The sequence below is a fragment of the Leguminivora glycinivorella genome, chromosome 8 (genome assembly GCF_023078275.1).
Source record: "Leguminivora glycinivorella isolate SPB_JAAS2020 chromosome 8, LegGlyc_1.1, whole genome shotgun sequence".
Lineage (NCBI taxonomy): Eukaryota > Metazoa > Arthropoda > Insecta > Lepidoptera > Tortricidae > Leguminivora > Leguminivora glycinivorella.
The window spans coordinates 10729868-10754878 of record NC_062978.1 but is presented as its reverse complement, the minus strand read 5'-3'; the positions used below and the strand labels follow the sequence as shown (position 1 = coordinate 10754878).

At 38.5% G+C, this 25011-nt stretch overlaps 3 protein-coding genes across 6 annotated transcripts in view; all 3 read right to left on the bottom strand.

Moving 5' to 3' along the window:
• LOC125228528 overlaps positions 1-22660 on the bottom strand; it is a 41840-nt gene extending 19180 nt beyond the window's left edge. Inside the window, exons 1-2 of one of the 4 annotated variants that reach the window (XM_048133121.1) lie at positions 22607-22660; positions 15376-15852 (exon numbers count right to left, since the gene is read on the bottom strand). In XM_048133121.1, coding sequence (XP_047989078.1) covers positions 15376-15537 — 162 coding nt within the window. In that variant the 5' untranslated portion in view covers positions 15538-15852; positions 22607-22660. Of the gene's footprint in view, positions 1-15375; positions 15853-22527 lie in introns of all 4 variants that reach the window. The other 3 variants (XM_048133122.1, XM_048133124.1, XM_048133123.1) reach the window with 3 other exon arrangements.
• LOC125228530 lies at positions 2005-5541 on the bottom strand. Its single transcript, XM_048133125.1, has 3 exons — positions 4667-5541; positions 3261-3782; positions 2005-2254 (listed from the first exon to the last, which is right to left on the bottom strand). The coding sequence occupies exons 1-2, from the start codon at positions 4748-4750 to the stop codon at positions 3318-3320; spliced, it is 549 nt and encodes a 182-aa protein (XP_047989082.1). The 5' UTR covers positions 4751-5541; the 3' UTR covers positions 2005-2254; positions 3261-3317.
• On the bottom strand, positions 5555-10240 carry LOC125228527. Its single transcript, XM_048133120.1, has 3 exons — positions 10161-10240; positions 9971-10061; positions 5555-8917 (listed from the first exon to the last, which is right to left on the bottom strand). Exon 3 carries the CDS (start codon positions 8909-8911, stop codon positions 7550-7552), a length of 1362 nt encoding a protein of 453 aa, XP_047989077.1. The 5' UTR covers positions 8912-8917; positions 9971-10061; positions 10161-10240; the 3' UTR covers positions 5555-7549.
• Positions 22661-25011: the final 2351 nt, after the last annotated feature.

Here is a 25011-nt window from a genome sequence, read left to right as displayed (position 1 = left end):
TGTTGACACTTCACAGCTCTTTTCAAATACCTACTTAATTTATCAAAACTTAACTCATCTTTATCATAATATCATAAAAACTGCACCATAAAGCTATAAAGCAGTAAGCGGTTAACGAAATTTAGCCCAAATTGAACCGTAACGTAAAAACTAAAGGTTATGTGACATGAATTATCTTCTAGTTAAATTTAATACCTAAACATGCTATAGACTGCGCTGGAAAAAAGGGATCGTGTGTTACATTCCACTATTCACTTTCCGCACAAACTTTTTAAAAATCTGCAAATGTTCATGTTATTTGACCTACCCAGTGCCAGCTAGTAATAAATCATTATCATTATCAATAGCTAGATCTTTAAAAAGTAAACAGAGCAGATGAAATATTATCTGTGTAACTAAGCGGTAACAACTTCAATGTTACCTAATTGTTACAATGAGACTTGCACGCAATGTTTGATCTTCATTTTTTGGGTACAACTCAATGAAACGTGGCTGAAATACAGTCACGGACATCTTCTCCAATACGAACATTGTGGATCAAGTTAGCACTGTGAATGTTAACTATGTAGGAATACTGACTAACCACAGTACCTAATCACTAAGTATACCTATAACATTTAGTAATGACAAGTAAAGCTAGTAAAATACGAATCTTCAAATGAAGAAACTCATATAATTTCGATCGAACTTCACTTCAAGAAGTTCGTTTGATCATAAATTGCTATCGAATTGATCCCGATCTGCCTGCAGGTGTTTTTAAACCAACCGATGTATTTAGATTCAAAGTAAGCTTATTTGACAGAGAAATTGATAAAGCAGACTTTCCACGTGGTAAGTATTCATGCATAATTTCATAGGAGTTTAAAATAAACTTTGCAGTCTATGTTTTCAGCCTAGCTTGGTCTGATGTTCATGCGGTCAAATTCAAAGTTTTTAAAAATATTTGCTCAAATGACGTTTTGAGGTTCGTGACCTAACTACTCGTACGCAGAATCTTTGTTCATTGGCGTGACATTTGAACACAATGGTTAATGGATGCCTTAGTCAACTGAGAGCTGACGAAATATTCAGTGAAAGCTAATGTGATGAAGACGAGTTTGACCGTGGTGTAATTTTGTTATAATTTCAGTATCAACTACGGTGGGTATAGATTTTGTAATCGTCGTTGTGAATTGCGAACGTGGCTTCAAACAAAAGATTGAAAACGAAAGATAATATAGATTGATCGACAACTTCGTCCGTGTTTGTGCTTATTAACTTTTTATGCTCGGCCTTGACCTGTCTGACTGATACGGGAATTAAACGATATAGAATAGAGAAGAACCTTCCTGAAACCTGGAACACAGTATCCTGGAGTACAAGTGAAAATTATGAGAATAATTGTGTATCAACCGTTCTTATTTTCCTTATGAAAATATTAAGATAAAAACCGCATTAAATTCGGCCAATCTCGTATCTCTTACATAGAAACATACGGATCAGATTAGGAACCTCCAGTTTTGAGATAAGTAGGTTAAAAACTCCGACAATTGTCATGTCTACGAACGTTAAACTTAGTGAGTTTATATGAAGTAACCGATTATCCAATATGAAGCCCTTAGAAGGGCACCGCACCGGTATAGTTCCCGAGGTGAGTGACATCGATTGCGCAAGCGCGTCAGGTTCTGCGGGACGACTCGTCTTGTCCAACAAGGAGGCCCAACAGCTTGAGTGTAGGCGAGTTTTGAGCTATATGAACCAATATAGGCACGTATGTCGGCGGTCGATCGTAAGATACGGAAGATCGTGAAATACTTCGGCATATCGTTTTATTGTTCCGACTAATACTTATCAAGAATAAAATTGAGATTTTTTTTTTCGCCACTTTTATGAAATGTGATATTTTTGAAAAAAAAATGCTATTTCTACTCAGAATCACTAGCTATTTCAATCCTAGTAGTAAAATGGTCCCATACGATTGTTTCTTATTTTGTTACATTTTCCGTACATGTTGTGTGGCCCATGTCGCCACCCCTCTCCTAGCCGCCTACGGTACATTTACGAGTCCGTAAAGGAGAAGGATGGCAACTTATTTGTGTGTGTGTGGTCAATATATATACTGACCACCAAACAGAATGCATGGTATACATACCTGACATTTCTATAGATGATTCCTCATCCACGCTCACGCTGTCCCAACCTTCTCGGGGCCAGGTGAGCCTCTGATCTGCTTCGCTTGCTTTTATGTTACGGCGGCTGATTGTCACTCCGTGATCTGTGGGTTTTAAGTGCTCATGAATATGGTATTCTCCTAACAACCGTCCCTTAGAACATACATCATCGTCATACTACTCATACTAAGGATTGATCTTATTCAACCAGACAGGGTACACCAAATACATCTTCCTCGGACGCCTACACGCCCAAGTGGATAGTCGAGACGTACCGCCACACTACGGCACGTCTGTCTGGAGCTCGGCGGGTGTGAGGACGTGCTGAACTGTCAACACCCTCGTACCTATCATACCGACTCTTCTGGAGAACTCGTCTTCCAGGATTGATAACAGTGAGGGCCGTCGGCGTACCTCTCGACCCCCGGCGACCTCGACCCCCGGGCTGAGCCAGGTACGCCGCCGACGTGCCCCTCGACCCCCGGCGACCTCGACCCCCGGGCTGAGCCGAGCACGCCGTGGACTTGCACCTCACCCTCTGGCGATCTAGTCTTACCAGGATTGAGAACAGTGAGCCGTCGACGTACCTCTCGACCCCCGGCGACCTCGACCCCGGGCTGAGCCAGGTACGCCGCCGACGTGCCCCTCGACCCCCGGCGACCTCGACCCCCGGGCTGAGCCGAGCACGCCGCGGTCTCACCATGATTGAGCATGCATGCTTATTCTAAGTGTGTCTACCTGTCACTTACCGGCACCTTTAGCGTGCCTTGTCTGCTGCGCCTCTGGAGAACTAGTCTTCCAGGATTGAGTACCATACTTACTATTTAGATAGACAACTCGGCACCTAGTGGCACCTTTAGTGCGCCTTGTCTGTTACTAAGATAATCGAGGTAATAGCCTTTAGTTAGATATGGAAACAATTGTAAGAGATACCATTACACCACTGTGAGCCACCAAGTATAAATAAATACTTAGCTTTAGTCGTCTCTGCAATATCTGGATAGCACGTGGATCACTTCACTGTGTGTTACACTTTTAAGTACTGGCGCGTTTCTCGCGCCTCGTGGAATGTCTACGTGGCACGTAGTTTGACAACTTTGAGATACTTACTATGGCTCCACCCAGAGGGCGCCGCCAGTGTTGCCGCAGGGGAATATTCTTGGGGCTCTATAGTTTCGCGTTGGTCGCGACACTCCCCACTACAGGCAGCAAAACTGCGACTAAGTTGCTGGTCCACTCCTTAATCTTCTCAAGAGCACGAAGCGCCGCTGCTCTCTTAGGTCTGGACTCGTCGTGATGTTCAGCCGACGCGATGTTCTCTAGGTGGTGCGTTTCAGGATCAGTGTTCTCGCAGAACGTCATGTCTTTGACTGCGAGTGGGTCTGGTTCGGGTATGGACTTAGGCTCAGGCTCGTGTAACTGACTAGATGCAGGCTCTAATAAGACTGAATCAGACGGTATTTCTTCTGACTCGTTTAATTCTGTTAATTGATAAGATTTCTGCTCAGAAGTCTTAAGAACGTCGTTAGTGGATTCTTTCATCACGTCGTCCCTTCTTGTTGGATGTGGGACGTCAGGAACCTGTACAGATTCTTCTACGCTTTCTTCATGTGACGTTTGTTTACACTGTTCCTCTCCATCTTCGATCTCTAACGGGTAGAGATGCGCGATAGATCTTGTATATATTGTATCTCCTACTTGGACCGTGGCTACTCTACATAAACCATCGGCGCCTTCCTTTAAAGATACTATTTTCCCAACTTTCCAATTGATCCTATTCTTCGTGTCGCCTTTTATTTGCACTATCTGACCTATTTTTGGCGTTAATTTTGAAGTCACTCTAGGCTCCTTAGGATGATGGGAGTATCTTTCTCTCAAATTTAGGAGATACCTGTTCTCAAACATCTCTTTGAATTCTCGTAGAATGATGAGCGCTTTCTTCCAACCTTTAATTAGATTGTCTTTGGTTACTGTCCCATGTGACGTAATAGGATCCATGCTCGACGTTTCCATTACGATACATTTTCCCATGGTAAGAAAGTCTGAGGGTTTTAATACGTGGTCAGGTTCTGAATCCACGTAGGTTAAAGGTCTTGTGTTAAGTACTGCTTCTATTTCCTTAACTGTTGTTGCCAGCTGGCTGTCATTCAATAAGTGTTTTTGTAAGGTTTTCTTCATACAATTCTTGGTTAAGCCAATCAACCTTTCGTAAAATCCTCCATGCCATGGGGCTAATTGCGGTATGAATTTCCATTTAATCTCCTTTTCTATGCAATATGGGTCTTGAAGAATTTCAGAAAGTAACTTGTAATGAGCTGCGTTGTCAGATGTAATTAAGGTAGGCACGCCTCTCGCTGATATCATCCTTTTTAAGGCCAGAAGACCTTCTTCCGCTGTTAGATCCTTTACCACTTCCAGGTGAATGGCTCTTACCGCTAAACATGTATAAAGGCTAATCCATCTTTTACAACTGCCATTCCCGTTGTTAACTAGAAGTGGTCCCAGGTAGTCTGTTCCAACGTACGTAAAAGGAGAGCTGTAATTGACTCTCTCTTTAGGAAGAGCAGGGGTTTCTGGTAGTCTATAAGGTCCTCCATCATGTTTCATACATTCAGGGCATCCCTTTAATATCCGTTGGACTTTACTTCTTCCTTGAGGAATCCAATACATTTCTCTTATTTTATCAAGCGTGTGGCTGACACCTACATGTTTGTTCTCTTGATGAGTTTTCATTATAATTTCCTTCGTGAAATCTGACTCTTTTGGTATGAGTATAGGGTATCGTTTGTCGAACGACCAGTTTGCGTTTTTCATACGACCTTTGCATCTCAATAGGTCATCAATGTCCTTGAATACTCCTAAGTTTCGACTTAGATTGGTTTCTTTTCCTTCTACCTCTAGAGGAAAATATTTAGCTTGAATTTCTTTTAATTTATGAAGCTTGTCGTCTGTTGACTGATTATTTCCTATCACTTCATTTGGTGTTATAATTTCCTCCGTTTTCATCGGGTTGACATTAACAACTGGATCTTCTTTATCGACCATCTCTATGTCTTCTTGGAACCCAAGACCCTCCCCTGTCAGAAGAGAACTGGTTGGCTCACTGCCGGATGTGGTTGGCCATTTCTGTGGATCTTCTGTTATAAACTGCGGACCATTCAGCCATTTCTCCTTATCCTCCTCTGCACGAAGGGGTCTTGTGCCTACATCTGCTGGGTTCAAGCTTGATGGTAGATATCTTATCTCCAGGTCTTTGTTTGTCTTGATTTCTTCTACTCGTCTGGCAACGAAGGGAGGAAGTAGTTTGTTAGACTTACACCATTCGATGACAATCTGACTATCGGTCCATAAGACTTGTCTTACTATTTTCTGTTGCAGAAACTTAAGGACGAACTTCGTCAGTCTACAGCCTATCAGTACTCCCAGAAGTTCTAGACGGGGTATCTTGAGGTTATCTTGATCCTTGGTTGGTATCAGACGGGATTTACCCATGATAAAGCTTTTCTTCGAGCCACAGACTAGAAACACCGATGCTGCGTAGGCTTGTAGTGAAGCATCTGTGAAGCAGTGCAGTTGGTAATTCGCTTCCGTTGGTGTCTTCATGTAACATCTATCCACCGATACCTTTCCTATGACTTCTAGGTTCTGTCGGATGATGTTCCACTCTTCTGTTAGCTCGCTTGATAATGGTGAGTCCCAAGATACTCCGGCCTTCCAAAGTCCTTGCAGAAAAAGTTTAGCTGATAATGTATGAGGTGCCGCGTAACCGCACGGGTCATAAATTGATGCGATAGTCTTCAGTATTCCTCTTTTTGTGACTGCTTCCTCTTGGAGGTTGGGCTTCAGTTGGAGGGTGTCCTTTTTTATGTCCCACTCTAAGCCAAGTACTTTTATCTTGTTTTCTTTACATGTATCAGGGACCATCTTCATGAATTCTTCGGAGTTAGAACTCCAATCCCTGAGTGACATTGAAATATCTTGAAAAGATCCTTTTAAACTTTTGTAAAGCTCTATTGCTTCAGCTGTAGTACTACAGCCTGAAACAAAGTTGTCTACGTATATGTCATTCGCTTTCTGCCTGACATGCTGATCTTCTGCATTATTTAAATGTTCTTTAATAGTCGCATTCAGTAGAAACGGTGAAGATATCACGCCGAATGGAACTCTGCAGAATCTTAGGTAAAGTAGGTTATCCTGAGATACTGGTTTAGAGGTATCTTTAAGCCATAAGAATCTGGTAACGTCACGATCCTTCTCGTGTAATGCCATCTGTAAAAACGCCTTTTCTATGTCGGACGTCAATCCTATGTGATGTGTCCTGAATTTGATGAGTAACCCTGTAAGGTCTTCAAGCATGAGTGGTCCTCTGTATAAGCACTCGTTCAGACTCTTGGTGTTCTTGTTACTCTTGGAACTAGCATCATACACGATTCGCATAGGTTTTCCTCGATGACGTACTCCATGGAAGGGTAGGTAGTGAATAGCGTTACCAGTTGACGTTCCTGATGTGGGTACGACTTCTATTATACCCTTAGCTAATTGTTGTTTAAATGTATCGTCGTATGACATTAAGGTTTCTTGGTCCATGCGCTTCAGTAAACTTGACAGACGCCCAAAGGCGATTCCAAAGTTATTAGGTAAGTCAGGCGGATAAGTTATCCATGGCCAGCTTACCGTGTATCTATTGTTAATTTTTACTGTAGTTTCATTAAAATTTTTAATAGCTTCTTCTTCTCTTGTTGCTTTAGGTGAATCACAAATTCCTATACATTCCAATTCCCAAAGGTTTTTAATGTCTCCATCACAAAGAGGTGAATCTGGTTGATGAAGCTTCGTTTCAATACAAGTTTGAGCATAAGTCACTACATATGATTCCTCTTCAAGCTGTGGTTCCGTCTTGCCACTGACTATCCATCCAAGGGCAGAATCCACTAGAAACAAGTTACTATCTAGTTGTATCTTAGTTTCATAAATAATGTTAAAGTAGTAGTCGTTTCCGATTAGAATCTGCACCTGTCCGCTTACAGAACCATCATCCGCCAGTACATAAGACTCGGGTACGCCCCGTAACTTGACATTTGGGATGAATCCTCTTGAAATGCGTTGGACACAGTTAGCTTGTATAACTATCTTCTTATTTGTTCTAGTTACTAACTGTAGAATCACTATAGGACTATGTATTTCCTTCGGAGGATCTTCACCGAAGGTGAAAATTGTCAAGAGACTTTCTTCTTCGACTGGAAGCTTCAACTCCTTGGCCGCTTGAAATGTGACATAAGAACGTTGAGACCCTGGGTCTAAAATTAAACGGTATTTACACAATACATTATTCTTATCACCTAAGGGGTTAGCATAAACAACAGCTGTCTGTAGAGTGGTGATTCCTCTTTCTGAAATAGTCAAGACTGTTTCTTTGTTTTGGGATCCTTTGGAAAATTTGAAGGGCATAAGGCCATGTTGTGCCTTTCCTTTCCTGGGCAAAGTCTACAAGTCCAGTTTTCCTTACAGTCCTTTACAAGATGATTCTTCCTAAAGCATATAAAGCATCTTCCGGTCAACCGCTTCTTTCTTTCCTCTAAAGTAGAAGCGTCCTGGCACGTATAATTGCGGTGTTTGCCGTTGCAGAATATACAACCTAAGATTTTCCCTTTTTCCTTTGGGTTAACAGTTGCAGATCTGTTAGCAGATGTTGCAACATTAGATACGCTCGGTTTGCTTCCTTTTTTGGGTTCATTGGCCCTTTGAAATTTTCCTTTTCTATTTAGTCCTTTTCTATTAGTACTTCCTTGATAATGTTGAGTATTTGAGGTATTATTTCCCTGTTGGAAATGATGCATTCTCTTCGCACGCTTTGCGTTCACATGCAGGGTACCGACAGTGCTGTCATCTACCTCATGTGATCGTTTCCTTCCAGCAATTCTCTCTGCATCTTCCTTTGCAGTGATAATTTTATTCAATTGTTCCCGGAGTTCTTGTGTGGACTCATTCTGAATTTTCAACTTTATTTCGTATATTAAATCCGAAGGAAATTTCTCCAAAATCATGAAACGAAGATGGTTGTGGTTGGTGTTTTCGCCAAGAGACTCTAGGATTTTAAGATTGCGCTCCACCTCGTTGAAAGTTCTTCTACAATCTTCTGCGCTGCTTTTTGCCGCTTCGATTTTGTATAATGTAGCATAGTGGGCATCAATCAGATGAGCTTTCTTGCCAAAACGTTCCTTTAGTAGAGTGACCGCTATCTTATAGTTTCCGTTAGTGGTAGGCAGGCCATCAATAGCTTTCTTAGCATCACCCGTCACTGAAGTTTTAAGATAAGACAGCTTGTCTACATCAGGTAAGTTTCTTGAGTCGATATTGCTGCTAAAACTATCCCAAAATTCGCACCAGGAAAGCACATCCCCGTTATAAACCTGTAGTTGGAGTTTCGGTAGTCGACAAGAGGAATTCACTTCAGGCGGCTTTTCCTGGGTCTCACGGGATACGGTGACTTGGTCGATCTTCGCCTTGAGTTCTGCTAAAGTCTCTTCTGCTAAAAGCTGCTGGCCACTAATCAAGAAAATTTCATCTGATGCAGGAGTTGTAGCTAAACGAAAGTATTCTGATAAATTAGCGTTGAGCCTATTCACTGCAGCTTGCAGTCTGTTATAGACGACCTGAGCCTGTCCTATGTTTTCTGACCGAACCGTACTGGGTATTGTTTCCAATTCAGCACCAATTTTTTCACTGGTGATTCGAAGTCTGATTAAGAGAATCTCGTCCATCTTGTCCTGGAAGGTACAGAAATATATACTATAAACTAGTATCTTTTATTAAAACTCTTATTGGGAAAAGTCTATTTAATTATCCTTCACAAGGATAGGTTTCTGACATTTTCTTTAATTATTTTAGAATGCTACTAGAAATGAGGAATTGTTTATTTTTTATTAATCTATTCTTATTATGGAAAACAACACTCAATAGTTAAAAGTAACAAAAGATTAAAATTTAATTTAATTTATGAGGACTCTTATTTGAAACTTTAATACTTTCACTTTAAAATTAATTTAATTAATGAGTTCTTTTATTTCCAAATTTAAATTATTTCACTTTAAATTGAATATCACTAAAGAAAATTGGAATATCTGTAAACATAACATACACACAGACATGTTATTGAACTCAAATTTATGTTAAGACTTATCACTTCTTATCAGTGCTTGTCAGTAACGTTGACGTTTACACGCAGGTAACTATAATATAACTTTGCACTGTCACTTTCACTCATTCAGCTTACTCATTTGTTTTATTTTTGTATTTAATTTGTATGACGTATTTTAACGAACACTATTGACACAAATTCACTTCTTATACTAAACCTGTAAAGAAGATGTTAATTCACATATACACACAATCAACATAAAAAAAAAACTTTCTCAAAGTTCTTTAAGGAATAAGTAAACAACATTGTGAGTTCAGGAAAAATATGCGAGATATGCATAACATAATATCTCACGATGTTAAAAGCTTCTCTAAACTTTTAAAGAATACTAGAATTCGCCATTTTGACTCCGCTGCAAATACATTTCTTCATCCAAGTTAATCTTCGCCAATAACAAGTACAATGTCAAAATATTCAAGATATCTCTAATAAAACGTAATACGGATGTTAAAACTTGAATATTGACTGTAATATTATTTCTACTTTAGAACTTTAAACACGCCATGTTTCTTTGCCAAAACCACGAAGGTCGTTTTCGCTAACTTTACGGCAAATTAGCTGACGATTGGTTTTTCTTTGAACAAACTTCATGTGATGACGAAGTAGTTATTTAAAAACTTACCGAGGAATTTCTTTTCTCTTTTCTCGTCTAATCCGGTGGTATGTGTCGAGTCCGTGATGGTTCACGGAGGCCGGTTCGTGTTTTTGTCTTCCTATGACGTAAAATACACATATTTTCAATAATCGTACTCATTCACCAATTTAATTCTTCTATAAAGCACTTGAAATTGTACAAAACAACTGCATCTTACCTATAAACTGGATGCAAACTTCTTGGGAACCAGCGCTGTTGCAGCTTCTCCGTAAACAAAGTTTCAAAGTAAAGCGTATTCTCTTCGGGAATTAGTGTTGCCAGCCTTAGTCAGAACTCCCTGATTTCTGACATATTTAACGAATAAACTAACCGTAACTTGTTTCTTCTTCGGTCCTTTTAGATGCATCGTTATTACTTTTATACAAATACTTAATACTAAAATCTTAATTCTAATTAAGTTTAACACACATGTATCAAGTAAAATTCAAAGCGGAAAATTCCTCTGCCCCTTCTTATTTTACGCTTGTCTTATAAGACTTATAAGATATACCTGCAGTATACCATAGGCTAGTGCTTCTCTTCTTATCCCTGAAAAGATCTTCTAGCTTATATACTAATCAATCCAATATAATTACGAACACAAAGACAAAATTCTTACCGACTTATATCTATACACAGTTCAGTATGACCGTTTGACTTAATTACACATTCATCTTATAAGAAAATTCTCATTACTGCCTTCCAAGTCGAATCCGTTTGTAAAATAATTTCTTCTCTTCACTGAAGTTATCCGGTTAATCCTTTCGAGTCGTAATTTTCTCCCGACATTTCGGGTAATCTTCTTACTGTAACTGTAGCAACACTACTTCGTGCTATGGCCGCCGCGATGGCGCGATGGCCGCCATGTTTCGCTTTTGGCCAATCAGAGACGTATTCGTGACGTATCCCGGAAGCAACTGAAGCAACTTTGTTCAATAACATGACCTTTTATTTTTGAATAATGAATTTTTAATTTCATAAATTCGGACGAATACTGAAATCTTCATACTTTTATTTTTTAAACATTATTTATAACAATTGAGCCTTTTTTCTTATACGGGGAATAAAATGTATCTTATAAGTAAGTAAACCATCCTTTAGCCGAGAGAGTACGCCATGATGTATTTTCTCATATCCTGCCGTATTACACAGTCAATGAAATTACTTTATTCTTAAAAGTCTTCACTTATTGAGCTCTTGAAGTAACTTTCATAACTAAATGAGCCAAAATTGATGTTGAACCAGACCCTGTAATTATATGATTCCGCACGTGTACTTAAAGTACAAATCTTGCAATTTTTGTTACTATTGACACACACATGTTATTTTTCTTAGAATAATACGTTTAATGTTAGGATAGTATACCTTGCATTCATTTTAGGTTATGCCTTGATTCTATATCTGTTCAATCCCAGCACTAACCACCATTGTCGCCACCCCTCTCCTAGCCGCCTACGGTACATTTACGAGTCCGTAAAGGAGAAGGATGGCAACTTATTTGTGTGTGTGTGGTCAATATATATACTGACCACCAAACAGAATGCATGGTATACATACCTGACATTTCTATAGATGATTCCTCATCCACGCTCACGCTGTCCCAACCTTCTCGGGGCCAGGTGAGCCTCTGATCTGCTTCGCTTGCTTTTATGTTACGGCGGCTGATTGTCACTCCGTGATCTGTGGGTTTTAAGTGCTCATGAATATGGTATTCTCCTAACAACCGTCCCTTAGAACATACATCATCGTCATACTACTCATACTAAGGATTGATCTTATTCAACCAGACAGGGTACACCAAATACATCTTCCTCGGACGCCTACACGCCCAAGTGGATAGTCGAGACGTACCGCCACACTACGGCACGTCTGTCTGGAGCTCGGCGGGTGTGAGGACGTGCTGAACTGTCAACACCCTCGTACCTATCATACCGACTCTTCTGGAGAACTCGTCTTCCAGGATTGATAACAGTGAGGGCCGTCGGCGTACCTCTCGACCCCCGGCGACCTCGACCCCCGGGCTGAGCCAGGTACGCCGCCGACGTGCCCCTCGACCCCCGGCGACCTCGACCCCCGGGCTGAGCCGAGCACGCCGTGGACTTGCACCTCACCCTCTGGCGATCTAGTCTTACCAGGATTGAGAACAGTGAGCCGTCGACGTACCTCTCGACCCCCGGCGACCTCGACCCCCGGGCTGAGCCAGGTACGCCGCCGACGTGCCCCTCGACCCCGGCGACCTCGACCCCCGGGCTGAGCCGAGCACGCCGCGGTCTCACCATGATTGAGCATGCATGCTTATTCTAAGTGTGTCTACCTGTCACTTACCGGCACCTTTAGCGTGCCTTGTCTGCTGCGCCTCTGGAGAACTAGTCTTCCAGGATTGAGTACCATACTTACTATTTAGATAGACAACTCGGCACCTAGTGGCACCTTTAGTGCGCCTTGTCTGTTACTAAGATAATCGAGGTAATAGCCTTTAGTTAGATATGGAAACAATTGTAAGAGATACCATTACACCACTGTGAGCCACCAAGTATAAATAAATACTTAGCTTTAGTCGTCTCTGCAATATCTGGATAGCACGTGGATCACTTCACTGTGTGTTACACTTTTAAGTACTGGCGCGTTTCTCGCGCCTCGTGGAATGTCTACGTGGCACGTAGTTTGACAACTTTGAGATACTTACTATGGCTCCACCCAGAGGGCGCCGCCAGTGTTGCCGCAGGGGAATATTCTTGGGGCTCTATAGTTTCGCGTTGGTCGCGACAGCCCACACAGTGTGGGGTAACAAAAGAGGAAAGTAACAAAAATGTATGGAAATTCTGGGACACTCTTTGTCTCCCAGTGAGATTGAAAGTACTCGTGATTCTGAGTACAACTGACCTAAAATTCCCTAAAAAATCAAAATAAAAAAATGGCAAAGAAAATAAGAAATGCTCACTTACACACTACATAATTATGGCAAAAAACAGCCATTAAACTCAAAATAATAAATATATAGGTAGGTACCATTCCAAATATCTCATCATAATTTTGTATCACACTATGGATCGAAGACAGTGATACCAATCAGCATATTCATTTACCCATAATACCTGTATATTAATAATTAAGAAATATCCATTGTTGTTGGTTCCCACAGATAAAAAACCGACGTAATTGATGAAAGGCAATGGATCATGGTTAAGAAACCACGATTTCATACAGGTGTACCTTGCTCTATATTGAGTTGTGCAAAAGTAAGTAGAAGAAATGACAGCTTGCCAAAGGTTAGATATGTACCTACATTAACATTCTGATTTACATACGACATTCGACTTACTCTATTGCCAAATAATAAGCTACTTTTTTAGATATTTTCATCTAAAATACGTCGTTAGTTTCAAACAATCACCTGCAATTTACAATAATACAAAATATGATAGTAAGAAAAGATTTTTCCCCTCACTAGCTCGGAAACACGTGTTTTGTCCTTTAATACCAGCGGGTAAAAACACATTTTATCCACTAGTGGGTAAAGTAATTTGACCTTGAATAAAGTCAAATTAACTGCTTTAGACCTGATTTAGAGGGCGTGCGAACTCGCATACGATTTTAGTTACATTGCGGGATGTTGAGGGTACATACAATTTTGCACAGCCATCAAATACCGCAATGTAATAAACGTAGGTGAATCTAGTAATGAAGATGATTTACCACCTGTGGAATTACTGGAAGTAGTGATAAACGCATTTTTTGCGTTGTAGTTTTCTCGCTATAGTGAGGGGAAAAGTTTTGTGTTACACTCGGGTGCAAATGTATTTTACTTCTCGTGTGTTAAATACAACTTTGCCCCCTTGTATAACAAATAACTATTATTTAGGTATCTTTTTTAACCCCCGACGCAAAAACGACGGGGTGTTACAAGTTTGACGGGTCTGTCTGTCTGTTTGTCTGTCTATCTATCTGTCTGTCTGACTGTGTGTGTGTCTGTCTGTGGCATCGTAGCGAATGAACCGGTTTAGATTTAGTTTTTTTTTGTTTGAATGCTGAGTTAGTCGGGAGTGTTCTTAGCCATGTTTCATGAAAATCGGTCCACTATGTCGGGGATTTTTTTTAAATTTAATTTTGTTATTAGGTTATTCAGCTTAGGTATACACCGCTACCTCCACATACATTTCTCGGATGGCCGACCAGCTTGGGCACTTCCCACGATCTTAGCATTCCGGACACACTAATGGAGGCCCAAACACAATCTTAATAAAATTGGACATCTAAAGCAAGACAAATTAGGAAAAAAATACGACGTAAATAAAAAATAGGTATGTCTCAACTTTTTCTTCTACTTATAGGTTTGTTTATCTTGTAGCAAACGGAAAAAATCTGTAGTGGAAAGGATAAAGGGATTTCGTCACTGACGATGTCACCCCTGGCTACAAGATGTGTACTTAATTGTAATGCTCACATTACATCGTCCTTTCTTAATAATAGTGGGTCAGTGGGTAGATCGATCGGTCACGGTCTCTCGTGCCTCCGAATGCACAACTGGTTACGTTGGTATTGAAATCGACACGCAATATTCACTTAGCTCACTAGTGCTTATTGCATTTGGACCTGAGCGCAAGAAAAAAGAAAAAAAAAGAAAAAAGAAAGAAGAAAAAGTAAGTAATATGGCTCTCGTAAATGGAGTATATTAGCTACAGTCTAATAGCTAGCTACTAAGCTAGTCTAGCTGCTAGACTGTGAAGGAAAAACTGAGTGTGGGAATTAATAATAATAATAAAGCGATGATATTCTAAGTGGCAATAATACGGAAATGATTATTAGATACATGATACAGACTATTTGATACATGTGGAATGTCAAATAAGTAAATAATTAGCGTTGAGATTGCATTTGGGTCTGACACCTGAATGAAGGATAAATAGTAAGCAATATGACAGTATCTCATTTATGGAGTAAATTAGCTAGACTATGGTCAAAATACTGTAGTGTAGTGTGTGGGAATTAAACTGATAAAGCGATGATACGAAAATGTTTACTATTTGATACATACGTGTAATGTCAAAAAACATTTAACGTTTAGCTACTGATTCGCCCCACTATGAGCATTGAGCACTTAGCCCAGCGGAGCAGCATTAATCGAAAATATTATTGCTGCCTGTGGATTGAAATTTATTTCTTTAAAACCAGAATTAGACACTTTCTAAACAACTTTAATTACTATGCTACCTGAGCTTCCATTAAATGAATGAATATTTCTATCATGTTAGGGCCATTCGCAAGGGCGGCTCACTCCGCGATTATTTCGCCCAGCGGGTGCGAGTGCAAGGCTCATTCAGTGGTGATGACCTTAGCGCAGCTTAGCGGGACTTGTACTATATATTCTGTACCATTAGTTTGTGTATGCTTACCTTATAAATCGTGTAGCATTTCCCATCCGTTGGCCAGTACAGCATCAGCCAGCCCCTCGGATGCGACGCGCAAGGATTCTTCCTCACGTCAGCCCACGGCGGCGGCAGCACTGCTGCCTGCGACCCGCAGAACAGAGCCGCCAGCCACAACCACTGAGACATTCTCAAAACTGTCCACTTTCAAAACACTGGCCACATGTCACTGCCACTTTAGTTCATATTTCTTCTGGTTTTATGAACTGCTTCATTCATGACTGAGATTTTGCATTTTAATTCGGATTCCTCCACCCAACGACCGACAGACCGCATATCTAAAGTGTCCAGGTTTCCACCTTCAAAACATTGAACACATTTCACTGCTACGTTTTTGCACTTAGTTCATGTCTTTTTAATGCAATTTTGGTAGTTCAATCACCCGAAATCGAAATCGCATTTCTAAAAGCATTTTAGTCACAGCTTGACGCATTGACCTAAAGCCTAAGTTTTGATTGACATTATGAGGTTGTCATAAACCATTTTAAGCTATAATTCTTTCTGCGCGTTATGCAAATGGAGCTACACAATATAATGTAATAGTCAAATTAAGCAAGAGTTTAGATCGGATAATTGATATAATACTTTTGCTAACAAATGTCAAAGCAATTAATCTTCATCTCAAATGTTGCATTAACATATTCTTGTTGTGAGACGAGTACGTTGATGAATGAAAAAATGTTCCTTTGGAGCAGACGACTCAATCACAGTCGTATTAATGGGGTTCAAACTCCTGTTCGACATCCATCATAATCGTCAATTTCGCATAACAAATCAACACTTGTTGATTCTATCAAATCTTCTTTCGATCAACTATTTTTACAACCAAGACTCATGAATTTATTGATTGCAGCAACAGCTTAGATCTACGTTTTATTTGCATTTGTATTTTCCTCTACAGATCACAATTCTCAATCGATTCTCATGAAATTTTGTAACCAGATTTTATGAATAACCTAGTTTTTTATCGACCCAGTTTTTGGAAATTTTGCAAAATGCGTAAATTGACATAAAAGACTTAAGTGCTAATAGGGACTATCGTGATTTGAGCGTGATAATGATTCAATGATTCTTCTTTCTTTCCGTTTCTTTTGTGTTTCCTAAGCATGTCGCGACGAAGGTCTACAGCTCCCAAAGCCACGACTATAGTTTGCTTTGGTTGTTACTGACAGGTGATTGTAGAAATTTTGCAAACTGCAGGATCTTTCCAACGTCAATATTAAATTAACATTAAAAACAGTTCAAGAGTGCAGACGCAATAAATAGTGACAGTGGTCTTTCATACGGACATAGACAGAGGGCTTACCACGAATCTACTTAATTAATTGAATAACATCCAAATTACTTAATTAACATTTATGAGTGCCGCCCTATCTCAGTTCTCACTTCTCAAGAGACAATGTAATTGATTAATTGTATCCAATTACACGAAATTGTCGACAGTTAGTAATCAAAGGTTGATGTAATCTTATTCAATCTTCGAATCCCTTCCAAAATAACTTATGAGTTTGAACTTTAATAGAATTCTGTAACATCGATAATGAGAAATATGAATTAGAAATGTAAATACCTAGCTATGGACAAGTAGATAAATGTATGATAGTCCGTATTAACCCTTAAATGCATCATATATTTGATGGCCCGTGGCTCGATATGTAGCTATCCACAATAACATTTATTGCTTAATTATTATTACTGTTTAATAAACAATTAAATTAAATAAATAATATAATGATTTACTATTTATTATTTAAGGATTAAGATGAGATGGCGGAAAAGTGTAAAAAAACAGGATGATGGCGATTTTTAGTATGTGATTTAGGCTGATTTTTTCGAAGTTAGTAATTAGTTTATGTTTAAACATTTTATCATAGAGGTTTCACAAATAGTGTACCTTTTTAATAGTAGTATTTTTTTTTAAATAAAACTTACCAATAACGATATATTTATATAAATAAGATTTGGCCTATTTAACTTCAAACACTGATTTAGTATAAAAATCGATCGTAAATATTTTTTTATTATTTTTCCCAGAGTCAGAAAACCATTGTCTATCACATATATTCATATCTAGTTAAAAGAAAAATTCATGCATTTAAGGGTTAAAGATTTTGATTTGGGGATATGTCATTCATCATTAAGGGATCAATTAGAGAAGAACTTGATACAATTTTCGTAGTTAATAAAATCAGTGTTAGAGTAATTCTACAATCTTTGACTATAGGTATTATAAGCTCCCTAGCTTATAATTGAACGATTTCATGATACCGGACTAACGACCTTCAAATATCACGCACTGACTTATCCAATCCATATCGTATCAAGACGCACTTGACGCGTGTTAAAGCTCGAATCGGATCATATCCTATCCAATCCCAACTCAATGGCTGCCAAACATTTGCACATTATCATTTTAAAGCGTGCACAGGAACACGCTTCCCAACATTTGATCCCAGTGTAATACACAATGTGCCCGCCAGTAGGCCTAGCACATGATGGCCGCGAGAGTATGTCGCCGCGAGATAGACTACCCGTCCTTATGTCATTAATACAGTTAGAAGAAGACGTGTCATCTATCTCGCGGCGACATACTCTCGCGGCCATCATGTGCTAGGCCTACAGAAGCGTTTCCCATGAATGATCTCTTCCGCTTTTTTCTCACTCCCGGATAACGGTCAGTGCGCCCGCGCCGCTAACGGTTCGGTTACCGTTTGAACGAGCAGCCGAATGTTGAAACACTCCACAATTATTATTAACCCACTTACTTCTTACTGAGATTACGTGTAAGCGATTTGTCGGTGGTGCAAGTCTAAAGATATTCGTGGAATAGTCAGTTTATTATTGACCTTATGTTGCAACAAAATACGCAAAATGAAGTTTCATGTCTTTATTTACTAAGTAGGTATAGATTTTTAATTGTCTATATTGCAGCATTCTATTTCTTTGTGTTTCAAAAGATATATAAGTTTATGTTTATAAATTTATATTGGTTCAAGCTATAAGTACTGTAACTGTATGCCTATTTAAATGGCCATTGAAAATTAAGACAAGTGTGTGATATTTTTTATATACCTATATACCTATACACATATCATATCCAATGACGTTTGTTAAATTATTGAAGCTACGTAATGTTTCACGTTTTCATCCCTATGAAACTGTTAACGTTAAAATATTCAGAGCAAAATGCCGCAGAATAGAAGGACAAATATTAATTTTATGCATGACTCATAAGATGAAAGAATTACCATCCCAAATATATAGTTCGATAAATATATAAATAGTAATTTGTTAAATTATTTAGCCGAATTCGTTTCAAATTTTCATCAGGTTTTCTTGGGAAGGCACAATCCGCTATCTCTTATGATTTTGCAGCATAATTGATCGCAGTTTTCTTGATGCAAATAACACTATAAGAAGTTATTGCAACGTTAGATACCGTAAATTCATTAGTACTTATTGCCATGTATGAGTACTAAGAACGTACCTACTGTTTAATGCCATGGTAAAACACTCGTGAATACATTTGCAATAGGTACTATAGGTAGTATTGCAATGCAATGATATTGGCTAAGCAATTACTTTGAGAAATATGTTAGGTATACAAATATATGTAGGTACACTACTTAATATGTTGGTCTTCTTCTTCTTCATGTACCATCTCCGTCCAGGAGGTCGGCGACCATATGTCCATATGTCTCTCTATTTTCAGTCATGCGAATTTGTCTATGCTCTTCACTTTTAACCAGTCTTTTATATTCCTACTCCATGATATGCGCCTTATACCACGGCCACGCTTCCCTTCAATTTTTGTAAAAATCCCGATATCGCAAAAAATATTGTTTTCTCTTCCTAATTAGGATTTTATTTATATTTTGGTGCCTCATGTAAATTCAGTAATTACATACAAATAAATTCCCCACAAGTTATGTTATATGGCAAAGGGTTGAGAATGCATTCTGTATCAGATAAACCTTGAATAATATATCAATCGTCAATAAATACAATCTAATAATATATGTGTAGGTAGCTAGGTACCTAAATATTTCTGTCCGATAATGGAATAAGTAACAACCGTATTGTACATAGGTACATACATACAATCACGCCTGTGTCCCATAAAGGGGTAGGCAGAGCACATGAAACTACTAAAGCTTCAGTGCCACTCTTGGCAAATAAGGGGTTGAAAGAAAACGAAACTGTGGCATTGCAGTGACAGGTTGCCAGCCTCTCGCCTACGCCACAATTTAACCCATATCCCATAGTCGCCTTCTACGGCAACCACGGGAAGAAAGGGGGTGGTGAAATTCTTAACCCGTCACCACACAGACCGTAAACCGTATTGTAATAGGGCGATATTCAGGTGTAATTTTGAAGAAAGCAACATACAGCAAAAAAGAGTTCGAGTTGCTAATGGGTTGGCAACGCGCATGTGACACTCCTTGAGTTGCAGCCGTCCATAGGTTACTGTGACCGCTTTCCATCAGGCGGACCGTATGCTTGTTTGCTACCGTCGCAGTATTAAAAAAAAAATAACTTTGTTAGTAAACACAGAACATTAAGCAATAGGAAAATGTGCCTTTTCAGACACGCTCTTTGTCTTTCCAGGTCATTAAGGTGCATTCGACTATAAATTTATCTTATTGATTTAATGCCTGGAAAAGCATTATTATTTGTCATCAGTAGCCCACGAACTCCGATATTATTGACTTTTAACTCTCTGATAATCGGCGTTCGGAATCAATTAAAAAGATCAATCAATCATCAATCAATGGGTCAATGAAAAAAAATCAAACTTTTTACAGTAACTTTAAATGTATATTGACCGGGGAATAGACGATGATTACCTTTTTGTTTTGAGTCTATTGAAACTAACCGTGAATAATTCAAAACTTAAACTTACAATGGTATAAAAATGCATAAATGTCACTATGTTATAAATCTTCTCTACCTGCTTATTAAGGTTCATTTCCGCTTTCAGGGCATACACAAAAACGGATGAAGCAAGACGCGTCTAGGTGCAATGGTTGCAAAATGTATTGGATAACGATCCTCTTACATTTAGTTCAACAAAGAGAATAAAAGAGGAAGAAAAGATTAGTAAGGATTAAGAACGAACTTATTTATGGTTTAGGAGAGAAAACGAGTTTGGTTCTTTTTTGTTTGTTTTGACTTGATGACTGATAAGAGTAAACGTACAAAAATCTTCGTCGTTATTTTATCGTACAAATGCCATATATGTGCATCTGCTAAAACTAATAGTTTTGTTGACTGTAAGTAGTCACTTTGTCTATGAGTATTTTTTTTGTGTTCTTATACTTATGTATATATAGGGATCATATATGTATTTTCACAGTGCTTTGGTTTATCTGTAATGCAGTGTTAATTATTATGAATAAAAAAAATAAAAAAAATACTTATTAAGTAGTAGCTAAAGTAGGTATTATATAGATTTTGTAAGTAGATACGTGATTTTATTAACGGGTAATTATATGAACTATTTTATGAACACTTAATTGATGCTTAATAAAATTGTACGTAAGTTTACATAAATAGGATTAGGATTTAGCTTGACTTATGTAAAGCTGGTTTAGCAGTGTTCTACGACTAATCCGTTTTATGTCAATACCATTAGTAAAAAAGCATTGAACTTTTGGTAGTAACTTCTAGAGAACGAAGTAGGTAAATCAAATGTATTTATTTACCAATTTTTTTTTTCAAAATGGTCTTCTTAAACTTAATCCATTTTTTTAATAATATACCTAAGTTCGCTAAATAGAGATATTGGAAACTGGTGAGACGGTTTTGGTAAGAGTCATGAACTCATGACACTGGAATTCAGAAAACGAGGACAAGGACACTCAACAGACTAAAGGATCCTGTTGAAACCTTTCGTTCTTAGCATTTTTTATTTAAGCACGTAGGTAAATCTGTCTCGGCTGGGTGCGAAAAATATAAACGTAACATTTTTTTGATAGGTACATAGAAAATGCAGCTCAAGGTGTTTTCAGTTGATTGGAAGAAATCGCTTTTTAGGTCGTTCTCTGTCTTGTTTTATTTTATTAATGCATGGAGTTGAGATCATTTTAGTATATTTAAGATATAATATAGTATATGCTTATGCTCTGCATGGTAGTATATCCTTTCTGATAAGTTTTTTTTTAAATAATATTAACAATTAAGTAATTTGGTATATTTTAAAACAAAACCAGGTTTGTTTATATTATGTGATATTTTTTTAAATATTATAATATAAACAAAACAAGTACCTAATATATTCATTTAAATTAAATTTCATAAACTTTAAATCTATTTTATACTCAATATTGAGCATCAAACGCCAATTTTCTCGGAACTGGGGGCCGATTTTTGAATGTCTCCTATTCGATTTTGTGAATTTCGTTGAATAATATCTCCACTACTAGCGATTTAATTTCTACTAATTGGATCAAAAACGAGTGGCTTTTACCACGAGATTTAACATTACTAAGTAGCCGTCCTTTTTCAAATAGTACATTACCGGCCGGGAAAATGAGGATTTCCGGCCAAGTGGGTATATACGGCCGAGCGAGCGTGCGAGCGAGGCCGGATAGGGATACGAGGCCGGGAATCCGTTTTCACGCCGAGGCATGTATAGTGCTTTTCTCAAACATACAATGAAATAAAAAAAAATACTCTAAAGGACAATATTTTATAAAAAAAAGTTACTTTGCAGGCCTAGGCCTAAAAAATAATATGAAATCCCTTTACAGTCCTCTCGAGTTGTTGCGCCCAAAAAGCGATACTTTCCAGCCCATTTTAAGGAACGTAAAGACAATATTTCATTGCATGTTTGAGAAAAATAGCATTACGTCGTTTTTCACAGACTTTCGAACGGCGAATTCATGCGTTCGATATTCAAAAATCGGTCCCCTGGTAATAAAAAAAAATTCCCTGGAACCATTTCAAGCATAACAAGATAAAGCAGCATATATTTTAAACTTTCTTCTTGAGTTTTACGAAAATGAATTTTCAGCTTTTTTAACCTAATATAACAACACTCCTCTTTTACTGTATTTCGAGATATTTTACTATTTATTTTATTTAACAAAAGAAAATAATCAGCTATACAAAATATACAAATCATCTGCATATTTGACCTAGTCCGCTCATTGCCGCCAAAATCTTATCGTTTCATAAAAAAAAAAACACTTCGAACCATAAACAAAACTCCGCGTTCGGCCCGAATGGCGCGCCTCAACGGCAGCGCGTCTGTACACCTACTGAGTGAGGCTTTGAGCTTTGGACATTACGGACCCGCAGATAGCATAGATCTTACGATATCAGTCGGCAGATAACGCTGTACACCAATCAACAATGAATTGTACTTGCTGTCGGCCCGATTCAAAGTTTAAGATAATGATAAGACATTTCAAACATTAGCTCTGGATACAATATGGATCGCGGATGTGTCAATTTCAAAAGTAAAGTTTTTTTTTAAATCTTTTTTTTGTCGAGGCTTTGGACACAAAAGTAAAGTTAAAACAAATGATGTCTGAAATGCACACGGTTTTATATAACGCTCAATTCAGCAGACAAGTAGACAAAATTATTTTATTTAACATAACTAAATAAAGTCTCTCAGGATATCCATAGACAGAAAGTTTAATTGGACTTTTTGGGGCAAATACTACATAGCAAAATTTGATATTATGTACGTATTGAAAAAATCACTATAACTTAGTAAATTTATGTACTTTCAGTAATTCCGCATTCCGCCTGAACGGTATGAGCTAGTATGTAAGGAGGTGTACCTACGGGTAAGCGAGAGGGAGATATGTTCCTTCCCGCTCGCTCCCGCGCTCGGCGCGTTTCGTTCTAGGTTTCAATAATTGTTATTAAATTTATGCCCCTGTTGTACACTTTGCTTTTTACTTCGATTGCGAGGAATTAATTATATTTTTCTCGGCAATTTACACCACGAAATTGTCGTAAAGCGAAAGAACATAATAGGTACATAAGATAACCAATTCCCGCCAACTTTTTTTCAACATGTGATCAGAGTTTCAGACGCTTGGTTTTTTGCCAAGTCAAAAATTTTTTAAACGATAAGTAATCGAATCCTATTTTATTTAATTTACTTAATTTAATGACAGAAAATACGGAATTCTAATAAATTATAGCAAAAATAAAATAACCTATCAAAGATTTGTCACCTACACAATTTTATTGCTCAATAAAATTGTGCAATATGTTTTAACTGTTTGTCTCTTGAGACCGATTACCTTAGTCTTAGGCCAGCACGGCAACAGACAGTCTTAAAATTCATAATCTTAAAAAACAAGAGTGTGTGTGGACTAGGGCTTCCAAATACCGGACCTTATCCAATACCGGTATTCATTCCGGTATTGGCGATTTCAATTCCGGGATCCCGGTATTGAAATCGGGAAAATATAAAAACCAAGTAATTTGCTTAAAATAACAAATTTTATTCAAAATCTCGTTACTTTTCATGCGTGTTATATACTACAGCGGAATCTTGCCAATCCGACTTAGTGAGGTGTCAAATCGATTACATTTCCAACTTCATAAGTTTCGATTTCAACCCAAACGGTTCGCAAACTTATGTGGCCAAGTCCGTTCAACTTCTATTGTTTTTAAGTATACATAGTTCAAAGGGCTACGCCCTGTGCTCTTTATTTTTGTTATGAGTCCTCAGTCCCAAGTACGCAGTATAAAAGCAAACGGGAAAGAGCGCCAGATCTCTACTCAGGTGATTCTGTAAGTTAGATATCGCCGCCATATCGGACATTTCACAAGAAGACGCGGCTATAGCAAACCATGTTTTCTGCCAAATCGATCTCTTTAAGCTTGTGCGGAATAGAACCTTTTACATTTTAATAATAACAAGCCTTTGCATATATAACCAGATGGTTCAAACGGCATCCTTGCGACACTTACGTTTGTGGCTGTACAGCCCAATTCGATAGAGGATCCCTCGTCCGCACACACGGCAGGTGTATGCTCCCCCAGATGAGCGGGGTTTAGAGGCTTGCTCGTGACGCCTCATGCGTTTATCATTCAAGGAGGAGAACCAGGCATTGTCGTGCTTGGATTGAACGTCATGGACAACACGGCGCCACGTGGTTCGGTCTTCGGCCAGTCGTTGCCACGGGTCGCATGGAATATCAAATGTGACCATGTCACGCTTCACGCAATCTTTAAAGCGCAGCGTTGGCCGTCCGACCGGTCTTTTTGCATCTACAACATCTCCCAGCGTGGCAAACGAGTCCGCTCCATTCGATACACATGCCCGAGCCACCTCAATCGCCAATTCTTTAGTATGGCTGTGATACTAGGAAGCTGCTGTGGCTCATTCATGCTGTGTTACATTTTATAGTCAGTGTTAATGGTGTAGTTGTGCTGTAGGTTTAACTATAATATCACTTTATTAAATAACAAGCATTAAGAAGCATTTCTCGATTATAGTTTCATCATTGACTTTTGAAATTAGAACATGAGATGATTTTTTTTTAGAAACACATTGTAATCAATATCTGTGGTACAATTTAGTGGTATTTTTGTATTTCGTGGCGCTAGAGGCGCTAATGCACTAATAAAATA